General features: G+C 37.7%; 1 protein-coding gene across 4 annotated transcripts in view; it reads left to right on the forward strand.

The window, feature by feature from the left end:
* LOC124113391 overlaps positions 1-17,592 on the forward strand; it is a 91,109-nt gene that overhangs the window by 46,751 nt on the left and 26,766 nt on the right. For 3 of the 4 annotated variants that reach the window (XM_046473704.2, XM_046473705.2, XM_046473707.2), the window contains one exon: positions 3,256-3,320. In XM_046473704.2, coding sequence (XP_046329660.2) covers positions 3,256-3,320 — 65 coding nt within the window. Of the gene's footprint in view, positions 1-3,255; positions 3,321-17,093; positions 17,482-17,592 lie in introns of those variants that run through there. The other variant, XM_046473708.2, reaches the window with a different exon arrangement.

The following is a 17,592-nucleotide window of genomic DNA, read 5'->3' on the forward strand; positions in this document are numbered from 1 at the left end:
GGTAATCCTTCTAGGCATTAAAGACACTGTCCTGTTCACTGAGAGTGGCTAGATGATGGTCCTTCTGGGCAGTAATGGCACCACCGTGTTCACAAAGAGTGACTAGATGGTGGTCCTTCATGTCATGTTCACTGAGGGTTGCTCATGGTCCTCTTAAGATAAACTTCTGAAAATGAAGTTTCACGTTCAATAGTGAGTGAATACTGAGTGACTTTTAGCAATGTTACAGTAATGTCCTGGCAGGAGACATCAGAAATGGGCTTTGCACATTGTACCATGTGGGGAATCAAACTCGACAAATGAGCGAACGCTTTAGCCACTTGGCTAACCCACCACCCCTTCTGAGTGACTAACATGTTCTTGAGAAGTCTCATAATATTGCAGGCAAGGCCTGGATAGTGATGCTTCACATTCAGTAAGAGTGACTACCTTGTACTTAAAAGACTGGTGGTTTCAGTATTCTGTTGGCAGTTTCCATCATGAGGAATATAGTTGCCAAAAGTTTAATGCATGAATCCACAAGAAATCCAGATAATATTTTTGAATATTGTTTGTACATATGTACATATATCATCCCAAACTGGCTCCCACAGTAGATATCGCTTGGGTGAGATTACATTGTAGATATCGCTGCAATGAAATTGCATCACAATGCTTTGCAGACCATTGTGACGTCATTTGTTACCATGACGTCACAATCAAATGACATCACTAATGGCTCTGCTACTGAAGCTGTTAGCAGTACTTTTTACACTTAAGACACTGCTTATTACTGTTTACAAACTGAAAAAGTTGGAAGAATGATGTTGGAGGATAAATAAAAGCTCACCCTCAAGTCTTTTGATATCAAATATATCAACACTTGTAGCCTCGGTGTTTTTCCACTTTTATCAACTCTTGATATCAAAAGACTTGAGGGTGAGATTTTATTTATCCTCCAACATCATTGAGATTCTCTATTTCTACACCTGTGCCAAATGTTCCTATGTTTTTCAGAGCACGGAGACTTGCTTTTGTATGTGTTAGTGATGGGTGTCATTGTTTGGGCAGGACATGCTCACTTTTTCGTGAACACCTGACTCTAAGAGATTTCTTATGATTTTGAAAAGGGTTTTGTCACCTTTATTTATATTCAGTGATTTCAGTGATTGTAAATGGTATCCATGGTCAAACCTTAAACATGTGTACTTCTATGATGTGATTATCTGTCAATAAATGTTGCCATGCATTGGTTCTCACAGTTGTGTTGTTGTCCATGTTGTTATCCTCAGTGTGTGTGTCATGCATCTTTGTTTCTTGTTGGGTGTGCCTTGATTGTTTTCATTGTTGTGTTTACTGCATAATTTCTTCTTACATCAATTGTGAGCAATTCCTAACAGCGAGATCTATACCAATGTGTTTCTAGGGTCATTTTGTAATTTTGTACGTATAATGCTACCAGTATTGTCTTTTGTGATGTTGTAAGAAGTTAATATTTTTACATGTACTGATTAGAGTTTTGTGTCTTTTTTTGTTATAATTATTATGATTAATTTCCATGATCACCATTTTGTTATTTTATTAACTAAAACATGGTTATGTGTAATTGACAAAGAGTTTCAGTAGCAAATATAGGTGGGTGCTAATGTTTGGTTCAGAAAACCAAATTTTTTATAGAGACACATACTTGGCAACGAATAAAGTAATGAGCATTCATGCCAGTCTGGCGATTTCGTGTTTTCAGTTGTGAAGTGTTCTGTAAAAGAGAGTGGAAGATAGATCTGGCACTGAGTCGATCCTCTCCAGTTGCCCTTTGTGAGGTGCTTCGAGTGAAAGATGTTTTTTAGTGCTTTGATGTTGCCCAAGTATATCTGGGATTTGGTATTTGGCACTATTTCAGTAAATAACTATGACCAAATGTCTTATAATTCTCCAGTTCTAACCCACATATGGTAAACAAGATGCTAAGAGAGTTCCGATGTGCTCTTATTGTGCTGGTAGTAAATCATTAACTGCGATAAAAGATCATGAGTGAGTAAGTTGGGTTTAACGCCGCTTTGAGCATTATTCCAGTTATATCACGGCGACTTGATGTGGGAGGAAAGCCCAAAGAGATACAGGTGAAATCCAAGGAATGTGTATGGTGTTGACAAAGCTACTAGAAACATAATCAGGATTAACCAGTCCTTGAATTAATGATCATAGGTTGCTGGCATGCCGAAGGGACGCAACTCTGCGCAGCGAACTGCAGTGCCTTAGACTGAGGGCATACTTAGCATGATATAATACTAGGCATAATACACAGAGCTCCAGATAAGCTTTTGGTGTTGTGGGTATTTTACCCATGCATTTTAAAATCACTGCGTATCAGCTATTCTATCTGGGTATTCAAATTTCTGTTACCCACTAGTTTTTACACATGTGGGTATTTAAGTTAAATATTTAAAAACACTCATCTAGTCCCTGCAAACTGGTGTTGTGTGGGTTCGAGAGCTTTATAGGACTCAAAAATACCACGATACTTCCACAAGAAAGTGTGATGGCAAATGATCATGATGTAACTGTCATCGTGGAGTTCGGCAAGGCTAACGGAATGCCCGTTTATAATTTCAAAATAAGTTGCTGATTTGCCAATCGAATACGCAAGGTTACTTCACAATATTTTGAATATACGCACAAGTTTTATTTTTGTAGCGTATCTGTAATGTTCGTTGCGTATTTGATACGCTTGGATATTATTTTACTGCGTATTTCTGCATTTCTGATGCGTATTTTACGCAGATACGCAGCTTATCTGGATCTCTGATACATGTTAACAGTGTTGACCGTATCAGTTTATAGTTTACATTTTGAACAGGAGTTAAAAATAAACTTGATCCCCTCACAAGCCAGGGAAACAAATTGAGATTAATGAGGCCATTGGTGAGTTGTCAATACAGTTGTGAGAACTCAAGAGTATTGTTTTGATTTGTGTTGCAACTATTTTCTGTGTAGCATCTCTGAGGCATGCCAGTGAGTGAGGGGTACAGATTTGCCTGATTATGTAGACTCATAGTAAACGTCTAAACCTGCATCACTTACGGTTTTCCTCTGACATCTAGGTGACTGTCAATTAGTCAATAAAAGGGTTCACAGAAAAAAACTTTAAGTTATTTTCTTAAGGAATTGGGTTGTGTGTGACTTTGTTGGTTTTTTATCTACAATGCTGCTTGTATAAATTGATTTTCAAAATGCTTTTGATGAATTTTATTGGACATTATGCCTTATATCTTTCAGAAATTGCTGAGAATAATCGCCTGTTGTTAGAAGCTGAGCAAGCTGCCCATCTGTATGTCCATCAGGTAAGCATCATCTCCTTCTGTAGCATAGTAAAACATTTGTCCTGTAGGCAGGGTTGGTGTGCCTCAGGACACCAGGTGGCATAGTGGAAGTCTGGCAGCGCTGCACTTACATGGCATGTATGCGGAAGTCTGGACGCGCTGCACTTACATGGCATATATGCATTAATGAAATACTAAAGTAGATCGATGTGAGTTGAGGTTTTCCCATAAAACAATGCTATAATTGGCCACATGAAGGCATTGATGTCCTCTTCAGAGCCATGTATCAAACAGGTGCTTGCTGAGCTGCAGCCACATGTCCAGCATCTGTAAAGAGTTCATGGCCTTGTCATATTACATCCAATCTCATTAAAATCAGATCTTAGTTCTCGCTATCGCTAAACAAAGATCTGAGGACATCCCATTAGGGGTCACGTCAGACCGACCTTGCGCGAACTTTGACCGACCAATGGAATGACCAATCAGAAGGCAGCTTTCTCGTGCTTTACGGCACAAATTTCACATTGGCGACTACGCTTCGAAACATATTTTGACAAATTCTCGATTACAAGTTTGAAACCTGAAAAAAAAAACATTCTGGAATTGTTAATCGATGGTCTAGATTGTAAGGATTCTGTTGTTAAACCCGTAACTATCGTTCGAAATACTCCATGTTAAAGTTTTCGAGATTGCGTGATTAGAAATCACATTCCGACTGTCACTTTCATAATCTGGTAAGCGACGCACTGATTGGTCGGATGAAAGGTCGTTCTGACGTGACCCTTAATGGGAAGTCTTCAGATCTTTGTTTAGCGGTAGCGAGAACTAAGGTCAGATTTTAATGAGATTGTATTACATCCACTCCAGAATCACAGCAACAGGGGACATAAATGATGCTGATTTTGTAAACTATTACAACTGACATAAACTGACGATCATATTTGCTCACGTGAATGAAGATTTGACAAGTTCAGCTCTGTTACTAACTTATGTAAGAAGATTCAGAGTCATGGCAGCAGTCAGTGGCTACCAATACAGAAATTAGCCAAATGGTGAAAATATACACTGTTTCAAACAATGTTTGCACATGCCAATGCAGCCACATTAATATTCTGCAGGTACTTGTCTATGTGTTTTTATGATTAAGAAAGCAGGTACATACGCAATAGTGAAAGGCTCACTTCAGCATCATTTGCTTTCTAGTATGGTTGCAAGGAATGAATTTAGGTTTCCCAGTATGCTGTGAAGTGTGTATGGTTCAAGAAAGATTCTTTGAGAACTGTTGTTGTTAAACCCATCTTGATAGTTATTGTAATGGCCATTCAATTGGGTTAGGTTGCACCTTCATTCAAAAACAGCCATTTGCAACTGAATCTCTGAAACTAGAACATGATCAATGATACATCATTCAAGGCCTCAGTGAAGCTCTCTACTTTTTTTATGGTAGACATGAGAAGGACATTTCTGTATTTGACACATCAGTGTCCGATGCAATTCTCTATTTGGACTTGTACAAAATGTTCTCATGTTTTATCACCTTTTCATGAACACCTATCATCACTATTTGATAGTGATTCATAAACACATGCTCATGATATAGTCGGAATTGTACAATTGACTCTGCTTTATGCAGAGATTTCTTATGAATATGGAAAGGGTTTTGTCGCTTTTTATAGTAGTGATTGTTAGTTTTGAATAGCAACATATTTTCAGTCTTCAATGAAACACAAAGTGTCACAATGGAAGGTATGGGTACTGGGTTAAAATGCCAGTAAAAACTGTGTTGTCCTGGACTTTTAGTAAAATAATGCAAACTCACTTTATTATCCGCCTTTGTGTTATTTCCCTCTGCAGGCCCTTATATTGCAGCAACCAGTTTTCATACTACCATGGACTTGAGATGTAATAAAGTTGGAGATGCATCTGCAGCACAGAATACACTCGTACCAAATGTACGGTCTATCAACCAATCACTTTCTCAGTTGCAATATACATACCATAGTTTAATTAAAGATTTATCTGTGTTATCCTGGTCCTAATACAATGAGTCCTATAGTTGTGTTGTGTCATCACAGGTATTTCTGTTAACATGCTTTCCACACCTCTCTCAGTAATATACCTATTAAATAGTTGTGTTGTCAAAATTCACAAAATTCTTACCAACTTTTACATGCTGCGTATGACCTTCACATTTCCCTTGCCATCACGTAGCCGCTGTACTGAAATGTATATAGCCTAAACACGACCATAATATGACATACCTATAGATATGTATGCAAATAAAATATATTTCATGTTTTAAAAGTGTGGAATTCAATCATCAAGGAATACACTTTGCAAAACAAAAAAAATGATGAGGAATGAACGATCAGGTGCTCCCACCATCCCGCTTCGGACTGCCATTGAGTGGTTTTACTAAGTACAATCTAAAAGGTTGAGGTTATCCCTGATGTATCACTGAATCACAGAAAATAATTTTATGGACGTGACAATCTATGTATCATTGTTCAAGCTAAAATATATATTGCCCTTGCACTGGCGTGAACGTTGCAGTTGTAAAAGTGAAGGCTGCACTGGTTAACTGTCTGTAGAAGTGATGACTTAACTGTCTGTAGGTGTGACAGTAACATATACTGGTATTCCTCAAAGGCACATGCGGCTCCATCTTATGACCTTTGATTTTCGTGCTGTGCTTGAACCAAGTTTAATGATGCTGCGTTTTTGTATTTAGGAAGCCAATGGAAGACAGTTAAAATGGAAGATAGGCTCACATTTATTTTTCTATCAATTAATTTACAGTGAATATGTTGTTCGTGACACATAGTTTGTGTATTCCATATTTTGTCCTTCAAGACCTGTATGAACTTCATTGGATCTGTGATGCTGCAGACATCCAATATGAGGTGAGCTACAGTGTGGATGGCTGGCATCACAGATTTGGATGGAGCCCTTCTGGTGGATGATGTAAATAAAAATAAAAGGCAACTAAGTGGCAGAAAATCAGTTGATTTTTGTCTTAATTGAGAAATAATTCGAACAACTACAGAAAGTATTCAGACAAATGCCTTATTCCTTACTTTTTTACCCAAACTTGGAACTTTTCCAGGAAATAGATATGAACATTACCGTGCACTGTCTGGCCCTTATTTTAATATTTTTAGCTGTTTATTAGTCTGGTTTTACAAATAAGAAATACATTTTTATACGTAGATAAACTGGAGTTGGTGGATCTATGATTGAAGTTGTGAGAAAGGATGAGCCTTTTTGAGTTACAAGATGATGATGATGATTGTAAAATATGTATTTTTTAACTAATAATGTTTTTTTTTACTGTTTGAATGCAAATAAGGTGTCTCTGCATTCTCACAGGTTCAACTCATTTGTTAAATTGTGCATCAAAATCACATTTTACAATAGAGGCATCCTGGATATCACTGTGTCAACATTTTTGCATAAAATTCTATAATAGGATTCAGCTTTTAAAAATATGTTAATGATAATAATAACCTAAAAGCAACAAAACTGTTTCCATATTCATAAGAAATTTGATTATAGATTCTGGTTACAATGTAATACTTTATGTTGGCGATGAATTGACTTAAAATATGTTCTTAGAATGCTACCACACACCACGACCCGTGACGATCCAGGGTAGAATAGGTCGTCAGCTACACATGCTTGTCGTAAAAGGCGACTACACTTGTCGTTAGAGGTGACTAACAGGATCGGGTGGTCAGACTTGCTGACTTGGTTGATGCATGTCATCGATCCCATTTGCGTGGATCGATGCTCATGATATTAATCACCAAATTGTCTGGTCCAGATTTGATTGTTGACAGACTGCCGTCATATAGCTGGAATATTGCTGAGTGCGGTGTTAAACAACAAACAAACAAACCACACACCACAGTTTGAGTAGTGCAGTGATTACAAAACATACTAGCAGATATCATTGCTTATTTCCCAGAAGAAACTAGTGTATCACAAATGGCTTAGTGCTCATAGGTCCCTGTGTGTCTTACGTCTTAATCATGTCAAAGGTTTGGCCCAAAAAGAGCTAAGTTTAGGTTGTGCTTCAATGAACCTGTTCAAGGTGTCTTTCGGGACAGCTGTAGCAGTAACCTGACCTGGCAAGATATACCTGTAGAGGATTGTGTTCTGATATGTCAAAGGTTGAATATTTGATCTTGCCTTGTCCTAGATGTCACATTGTCAGACTTACAATTCCCCTCTTGTGTTTCTGCATGATTCCACCTGAATAGCTTTTGTGTGTTCACATACGAGCTACAAATGTAATACAACTGTTATTTGGGCAAGTCTCAGCTTGTGTTTGCTTTGTATAACTTGTCATGTTAGTCTAGAAAATCTGAAAACAGTTGGGAAAATAAATCAGAGGTCTCAGAGCACTTCCTCCTCGTTCAGCCACTTTTATTTTGGTTTATGGCTTTTTATTGTAAAACTTCTAGTTGAGAGGTGGAGAAAACCTTAAAAAAGACTTCTCTGATTTTTGTAAGAAGTTAATTGCCACTATGTGTTTTACTTCCTCAGCCAGCCATGTTGTATGTACAATTTATTTGCAGTTGTTATGTTGTTTTAGAGTTCATGTGACAAAAATATTGATAGTGCTTTTCAGTTTTGTATTTTATGTCACTTACCATCTTTTTAGGGTTAGAGGATCCTTAAACTAATTAAGAAAAAAGTATCTTGTCAGCAATGTGGGAAGTCTTAGACATATGAGTACGGGACGGTCATATTCATTTTCTGAAAGGTTCAAACGTCAAATTCTACAATAAGATCCATTTCTTTGCATCTGTCAATTTGTCTGAAACAGAAAAGAAATCTGTGCTTGATCACCATATTTAAAACATTCTCCTTACTTTGTTATTTCAGAACAGATGTTAAATTTCCAGACAGAAAATACCCCTGAAACAATGTAAACTGTAAAAATATTTAATAAAAACCCATGAAAATAGCAACCTTAAAAATATTTAAGCTACTCAAAAAATAACGTAAATTTGTGAAAAGAAATCTGAAAAAAATATGTTGGATAATGACACCCTCTAGATTTGAGTAAACACAGACGAAAGCATGGATAGTTGTCATTTTGTTGGTGGAGATGTATGACGGTGTTTACTCTGCTTAAGCAGAAGATGCTATTAAAGGAGAAGATAAATAGCAGCCAGTCTACTGGCATTGGTGGTGTTTGTTCTGCACAAACCAAGGACCACATACTGCCTTGTGATGTTGAGTCACACCCTCCCGAGGTATTTAGGTGAGCAGACTCATTTTCAGCTCCACCGCCAATCTGGTTATCAATGAAAATGACAATGTTGTTTATACCGGTATGACAATCTTTAAAGATTATTTAAGATACAGTTTTGAAACGTGGGTACTCCTCTGGAATCGGTTCGTCCCAGATCCTTATTTTGTTGATTGTGTTGTTAGCATTATTACGGGTAAAACAATTATGTTATGAGATCTTTGACCTTTGAACAAAGTTACCAAGTCAGTTATTTCCTTAATTATACAGAGACAGTGCTAGGGGTTAGTTAGTAAACGGACAAAACCCTTTCCATATTCATAAGAAATCTCTACTTAAAGTACAGTTGATTGTACGATTCGAAATAGATCCTAAGATGAGTTTATGAATCTCTATCAAACAGTAATGATATCAGCATACAATAAAGATTACAGTTGGATTTAAAGATAAGTACCGTATTCGGCGTAATAAGCGCGCAGGGCACTCTCAAAATTAGAAATAGGAGGCTCTTATTAGAATATTATTTTGGTGGAAAAAACAGAGTTGAAAGATAAATTTCATGGTTTATGGTGACAGCCTGAAATGTTTATGTACGACAGATATATTTTCCCAGATTTTAATTGCCCATAATTAAGGGTGTATATAACACACGAGTGTGTATTATACGGGAATAAAAAAGTCTTGTGTACATTGATCAATCGGAAGAGGTGCTAATTGGGATTGTTCACCAGCCGATATATCAGCAAATATCGCTGTGGGCGCTTATTACGTCGAATACGGTACATTATAAGTTGTGAATCAATCTCAGGGGCTATATGGTGTGATGTACATTGTGTGTGAGTCTATGTAACCCGAGCTGTCAGACGAGGGGTACATTGGCTCACATACAGGATACATCACACCATATGCCCAGAGGGATCAGTTGACAACGAATTTATCTCACTGACATTCATTCATACACACCGGGGACATATGTCCGAAGTTTCATTGAATAAAATGCTTTGATTCAGCCATGTTGACAGCTAGCAGACGATGAAAACAACCTGAGTTACTTTCCTTTACCCAATACATCCGGATGAACATCGGTTCATTTCAGCTCAGTGATACCCAAGATTATCTACGTTAACTAAGGTGTGTTACGATTTATTTCTAAATGATATGCATGTGTGGGCTACATCAAAAATAATTGCCCACTCGTTAACCCATCAGAAGCTCGTATTCTAATGTAAGGTGAGATAAAATTGGTTGAACATTTCGTTTAAATAACTGTTAGATAGGTTGAGAAAGGTACAAGATATGCTTGCACTTCTCAAAACTGTTTTTGTGGCAATACCAACTTCAAGATAAAGGTACAAAATTCTTCAGTAAAATAGGGACCTAGTCCAAGGTTCAAGATGGCGCTATGTATATTTATTGAGATAAGCTGGCAAATTATGTATAGAGATTGTCGGGACCGGAGAATTTGTTTGAGATATTGGTACTTTTGAGATAACAGAGTTTGAGATAATGAGGTTCTACTCTAGTGGTAAACGACCAGAGACCTGCATCACTTTGGACTTTCTTCCCATATTAGGCTGACACTCTGTGATATAACTGGAAGACTGTTCAAAGCAGCGTTAAACCCAACTCATTCACACTTGTCATACAGTCTTGTGGAGAGTTTTGTGTCATTCTGAATCTTTATGCATAGATGTAAATATGAAACAGGGGGCGGTCTCACTAGCCTCTTCTATTTCTAGTTCATGTGGGTAAATCAATGGAAGTTGAGTGGCTCTTTGACACATGGCACTCATTCTGATACCTGGACCAAGCCTGGGTATGGGCCCCAGATCATGATCAGAGTCCCCCTTTAAGAGTTCTTTGGCTCTTCAGTGTTGCCACTTCAGTGTATCTATTTCTCTCAAATGTCATCATTTGTATCATCTTTTCTGCATGTCTATCTAACCCTGGACTGACCTATGGTCTGTATGTACATATCATACTTCTTTGAGAGGCATTTAGAAGTTGGAGTACTAAGTAAGGATAACATATATGGAGGTACAACTTCTTTATTACAATTAGGAGCGACGTTTCTGTGTAGGTTGTAACACTGTTATCAAGCAAGTGAAGTGAGTTAGAACCTCCACCGAAACATCGCTCCTAGTTGTAATAAAGAAGTTGTTCATCCATCTATCTTACCTTAACTTTGTACATATAGTTCTGATGACATTTTGAGGTGTTGGAAATTGCTGGATCTTTTTTATGTATATTACTGATTTCAGGTTTAAGCAACCCTCATCATTGGACCTAAATGTTGAAAAGAAGGACTCTTTTGTCCAGTTTCAGTTTTTAGTTTGCCTTGATTTTGAATGATGCATTTAGTGAAAAATTAATTAAATAAATTCAAATAGTGTAACCAAGGTGTGAACAACAAAGCGACAGAACCCTTTCCATATCCAATGAATATTGAATGTTGTAACCTTGATCAAACAACTCCTGAGCAAGATACGTATGGCGCTCTTTGAAATCTTGGTAGAAAGAGCATGCTCGATTGTATCTTAAAAGTCACATCACACTTTTTTATATCTACCATAGCTCCATGTGTAGTATTACTCTACGGTATGATAGAAAGAGATGTAGACTGGTGTCATGTGAACTACAGAACTTCTCTCCTGTTGCTGTTTGTTTTTGAAACTGACATTTTACAAAAAGACTTTGTTTGCCAAAGGTTTTAGGAAACTCATGTTTAGCAGATACAATATGTGTGATACAAGAATTTAATGCAATTACAGGGGATCTTTTTGTTGAAGAAGACTACTGCCATTGCCTGGCAACCAAGTATTGTGGTGAATGTCAGCATGAACTACAAGGGATCACACGTACAAGTCTAAAAACAATATTTATTTTTGAATGTTTTTACTGGTTGTGATTGGATGTGTTGTACAGGTGATATTTAAACATGTGATTGGTTTATGTTTGTCAATTGCGGAATGATTTTCTGCCTTATTTAGTCAAGGCAAGCATCTATATCATTTTGAATTTATGACTGTAGAGATAGGAAAGACAGATTTCAAGATACTTGGCTTAAACACTACTACACTCAACCACATAAACTGAAAGATTCTCATTGTTCAAGCTGCGTAAGTAAATATTATCTAGATACATCCCATTACTAATGAGTGTTATTTTATCCGTTTAGTTTTATACAAAATAGATGATAAACTTGTGTTCATAATCAAGATTTTTTTAGTTTTGTGCAAAGAAGTATTGTTAAGATTGAAATAATATTTTGAAAGTAGTAGTTACAGATATCTTTCTAGTAAATTTTCCAGTCTCCATGTTACATCAATTGTGAACTACCTAATTAGTTTATTGTATAAGTTGAAATATTATCCCTACTTTCACATCAAGGCCCGAACACCGTATCTAATCAACACAAACGAGAAAGTGTAAGATAAATGATCTTTGTGTCACCTTCATTCTATGATAGACATGTGGGGTTGGCAAAATACATCCCTCTTTCACACCCATACACTTTCCTGACAACCAAACCATTTAAAAAAACACACGGCTTTCCTGTAACTGCCGACTTAAGGGGCAAGAAAAGTCAACACAGCAACTTTGCAGATTTTAATACTTTAGGTTATAATTAATCACAAATTCTTGGCCAAAATGTTATTTGAAAAACAGAAATAGCTTAAACAGAAGATAAGAAATGACAGGTGAAATCGTCCCCCAAACGAAACATTCTGCCATTGAGGGGATTCCCCTTACTGGGGTAAAAACAGGTTCCTCAGTTGTAATCAGTTGTCTACTCTGGGGATTATTCCTTGACAGGCATTTATTGTGTGGAATAGGGCAGAGGGCAGCTTGTGTTTTATTACCCAAACAGGATATTAGTAATAAAATGCTAGTTACCAATTGTTAATTGGTATTTTAATTATTTACAATGTGAAGATCAAAGATTGTTTCATACATTCAACAATGTATGCAATGTTGTTATTTTTGTAGGATCAACAGAAACAGTATATGTATATCGGCTAAGAATCACAAGATTGATAAACGTGGCAATCATATCGGCCAATGAAAACAGCTGTCACTGCTATGCCGGGAGTTTTAGGCCATGACCCCAAAGAGGTTTGTTTTGGAATCTGATTACAAGCGTGTGATTTCAACACTTACACTTGGACATTTAAATACTTTTATGAATATTATGCATTTTTGTCTCTTGGAAACTGAATAAATATATCTGGAGAAATTGATATTCTCAACAAATTGCAACCATGTTTTCACTTTACTTGCTCTTTAGGCTGTTTGCTCCAGACACAATGTGACAAACTGATTGAAATTGAATTGGTTTTTAGACACCAGAAGCCTCTAGGTTATATGGAGAACAAAACAGTGATATCTCATAGGGTTGGAGGTTTCAAAGTTATAAGAGTAGCTTTGTTGATCATTGCCATGGTAGTAGTGAACTATAGCATGTCATTAACTTCCTTCCCTAATGACAATGGGCACGCCAGAAACCTATGATTGTGGGTTCGAATCCCGGTTCGCCCCGATTATGTTTCTAGGTTTGTGAGCACCATACCCGTGCTCGTGGGTTTCACCGAAGTGGTAAACGTCTGAGACCTGCATCACTTCGGGCTTTCCTCCCACATTAAGCTGACACGCCATGATGTAACTGGAATACTGTTAAAAGCAGCGTTAAACCCCACTCACTCACTCACTCACTCACTCACTCACTCACTCACTCACTCACTCACTCACTCACTCACTCACTCACTCACTCACTCACTCACTTAATGACAAAGTAAGATTCATAAAAGGGATGTAATCTACTCTTTTATTCACATCAGCAGGTGCAGGTACAAGTTTATACAGAGTGTCAATATGGATCCATGTGAGATACATTGAAATATATTGTAAACATTAACATTATTGTTCAAAGACAAATATTCAAAAAAGCCCCTTTTATTGCAAAAGCACTGTATTGGCCATTCTTCCTGGCAATAAACTTTTCTAAAGTATACCTATTTGAATTTTTATTATGGTTAAAATGAGAAGGATGCACATTTGAAAAAGGTGTTATGTATATATTTTCACGCAGCCACCATTATATGATTCACTGGTTTAAAATAGCTCATCTGAGTATCACCAAAAACATTTGAGAGATTGTTCACACCTGAAAGAACTTTCATAGTATACATGGTTTAGCGTCTCATTCTCAGTTTTACAAAGGAACAAAGATGTATGTCACCTAGCTTCATTTTAAGTCATTCTCTCTTGGTACACATAGTTCAATGTAAACATCTGTGTTGAAAATAAAGAAGCTTAACATCATAGGTACTTTGTCGAAATAAGAGAAATGTCACATTCCAAATATCAATATTATTCTCTAGTTGCCACTTAAAACGTACATCGTTAAACAGTGTTTCAATTAGCATAAATTGTTGAAGTGTCTTGCACTTTAGTGTGTCCCAGCTATTCAACAACTTTGGTTCAAGCCAACACCATAGATATCAATATTCATATTATTTGAGATAGTGTCTCTGCATTGCTTTGGAATACTAAGTATTAAACGATTAGTCTAAAATTGTACCTTTCATGTTATAGTTTACTTTCAACTGTTCAAATGATACAAATCTGTCAGTAGTAGAAATGAGTGAGTGAGTATGGTTTTACACCGCTTTTAGCAATATTCCAGCAATATCATGGCGGGGGACACCAGAAATGGTCTTCACACATTGTATCTATGACAGGAATCGAACCTGGGTCTTCGGCTTGACGAGCGAAGCCCTAGGCTACCCAACCACCCCCTTGAAATGATGTAGGCCCTTATGAAAGAGTTTTTTTCTTACATATTTTATTTCTTTAAATTCATGGCTTAGCCACAGTGGCTCTGCTGTAATAGCCTTGACATCATATAAAACTGTCAAGCAAAATTTGATCATGGAGTGTATTTTCTTGGTTGTCGGGGCCTGATGCCTGGCAGATATAAGACCCACCACTGTTCTTTTTTTATGTGATATACTGTAGCATGCGTTTTTTCCAAGACAACATATAAATTCTTATACATGCACTTAGTCTGGTCACAAGTTTTAAACGAAATTTTATCGACATGCCAGGGATTTGAGCAGTGTGAAAAATAAAACGTTTTGGGAATGAAAGGTCCAGATGGTGCGGCTTCCATTGTTGCAAATAATGCAAACACTTTGCAAATCAAAATTGAAAAGGAGGTAATAGATACAGGGACACAGCAGTTGCCCGGATAACATGCTTGATATTTTTCATGACGCAATCCACTCTGTGCCAAAACATTCGATTTCCTACATGGGTACAATGTGTGAAGCCCCTGGTGTCCCCCGCCATGATATTGCTGGAATATTGCTAAAAGCGGCATAAAACCATACTCACTCACTCACTCACTCACTCACTCACTCACTCACTCACTGTGCCAGATAGATTTGTTGCCTACAAGCCTGTATTTGTCTGTTTTTCTTTGTGTCTGTAGTTTGTAGTGTTATGTATGGACAGTTATCAGCTATTCTAACTAGGCAGGAAGATATGTTACTAGATCCGTGCTTTGGATAAGATGCTTAAGTCGCAGATGGCAATTCTTTTTGTGTAGATAGCTTTCCTGAACCGAAGGCTCAAATGAACTGAAGTGTCTTGGGGTGTTTTACCCCATTAAATGTCAACTTTCGCAATATTCAAGTCAAGCAATGTTCCAGCAGCTCAAGCCTTTGGTGTGTACATTTCACAGTTTTTAGGGTACAAATGTACTATAGAGCATGCTCTTTCTACGAGAGTGTCATATGACCCGTGAAGATCCGGGATAGAATAGGTCTTCAGCAACCCAAGCCTGCCGTAAAAGGCGACTATGCTTGTCGTGAGAGGCGACTAACGGGATCGGGTGGTCAGGCTCGCTGACTTTGTTGATGCATATCATTGTATCCCAGTTGTGTGGATCGATGTTCATGATGTCAATCACTGAATTGTCTGGTCCAGACTCAATTATTTACAGACCGCCGTCATATAACTGGAATATTGCTGAGTGTGGCAGTAAACAACAAACAAAACAAATCATATGACTTGCTTAAAAGTTGTTTGATCAGGGTTACAACATTCAAGGCCTAAGTAAAGTTTTCAAAAAGTTTTATGGTAGACATGTGGAGGACATTTTCTTCTTGGACCAATTGTTCACATATTTTTTCAAGTGAACAAGGGACTTGTCCTTGCATGTGTTTGTGATGGATGCCCCCTGTGGAGCAGGATATGCTCACTTTTTCGCGAACACCTGGTATCATCACTATTTGGTAGTGATTCATAAACACATGCTCATGATATAGTCATACAATGGACTGTGCTTGTCGTAGAAATTTCTTATGAATATGAAATAGTTTTTGTCACTTATATTCTGTAACCATTCATCACCAACATTTAGACATGTCCCTAAAAATAATTGTACCCCTGACTGAATGTGTATGATGATATAGCGCCAGTGAACCCAGCAATGGTGTCTCGAAAACATGCTCCCAGAATTCTGAAATGATTGGGGCGGTCGGGTAGCCTAGTGGTTAAAGCGTTCGCTCGTCACGCCGAAGACCCGGGTTCGATTCCCGACATGGGTACAATATGTGAAGCCCATTTCTGGTGTCCCCCGCCGTGATATTGCTGGAATATTGCTAAAAGTGACGTAATACAATACTCACTCACTCATTCACTGAAATGATTGGTAACATGTGCCCTGGTACCCAGATTGAAAGTGCCTTCAGGTATTATTGTCATATTTATGCAATAAGTGTGTGGCATTTTATGCTTAGGGGAGTAATATTGTCTCTCCTTTGCTCCTATTCCGTTCACTTTCTCGTTCTCCCCAACAACCTATGTTACCATGTTATAAGGCCACATGTGCCATATTTGTGACTAGTAGGATTTAATGTTGTCATGCCTACTTCATTAATATTGGTATGCAGTTGAAAAAATGTTAGTGATAGTAGAATCGGAAAGTGGTTTGAAAGATGATACATCGATTGGCATTCATAGTCAAGATAATGAGCATGATGAGTAGTATTTAATATATAGAATGTCATTTCGGAGACCATATACCGATATATTAGATATGGTCTCTGGTTCATTATTCAATGCCTGTGTCTGATGACATTGAGAAAATTGTTTTGTCTCCCACTTTTCACTGTATAGAGAAAGGATAGTATTCTCTGTATAACGCTTACTCAGTCTATCAACACGAAAATATTTTGTGTCATGTATATTAAATCACAAAAAAATCGTTGCAATCAATACTACTTCGTGCCCCTCTCTTGTTATGAAGCACATAGCGGTTGCTTCTGTTCTTATGCTAATGCAGTTTTCAATGGGTTCGGCAGTGTACCAAACACCAGTAAAGTGCATTATTGGCATGGATGGAGTTCTTTCATTGTGTAATTATCTCTGTTCATGTGTCAACTCCAACTGAATAATGCCCGCCCATTTACACCGCAAGGCTCTTTTGTTGTGCCAGGGCTCCTGAACCCTGGCGGTTTCCGCTATTGATTATGGGCCGTTGCCATGGCAACTACTAATCAGGTTCACATGGTTTTTATTGCGCTCCCAGACTTCAAATATTTACTTATGACTATGTGGCTGTATTTGCATGTAAATGCCCACCGATGGTGGCTCCCCACTGAGCAAATTGCCATTGGCATTTAAAGTTTGTGATAACACCTTACTGGGATTGGCTGCAACCCAGCAACCTTTGGCAGCCTGCCAGCAGTGTGTCAGGTTACTTGTATCAACATGATTTATTGCCGTTGTCAATGGCAACCATCTCCTCACAAGGGCTATAATCTTTAGAGCGAACCAGTACTGTAATTTGGGCTGTTTTTGTGTGATCGGCCTTGCCTTAAAGCGAAGGCAAGGCTGATCCAGGCCAAACTTAAGGTAAGATGTGCTTAGATTCACATGTAAGTGAACCCAATACAGCTAATCGAGGTGTACTTTTGTGCACCTCTCAATTTAGTACCATGCAGACAAATAAGAATATTCATCTTT

This window comes from Haliotis rufescens, unplaced genomic scaffold (assembly GCF_023055435.1).
Source record: "Haliotis rufescens isolate VD_foot unplaced genomic scaffold, xgHalRufe1.0.p SCAF_1, whole genome shotgun sequence".
In the NCBI taxonomy this organism is placed as follows: domain Eukaryota; kingdom Metazoa; phylum Mollusca; class Gastropoda; order Lepetellida; family Haliotidae; genus Haliotis; species Haliotis rufescens.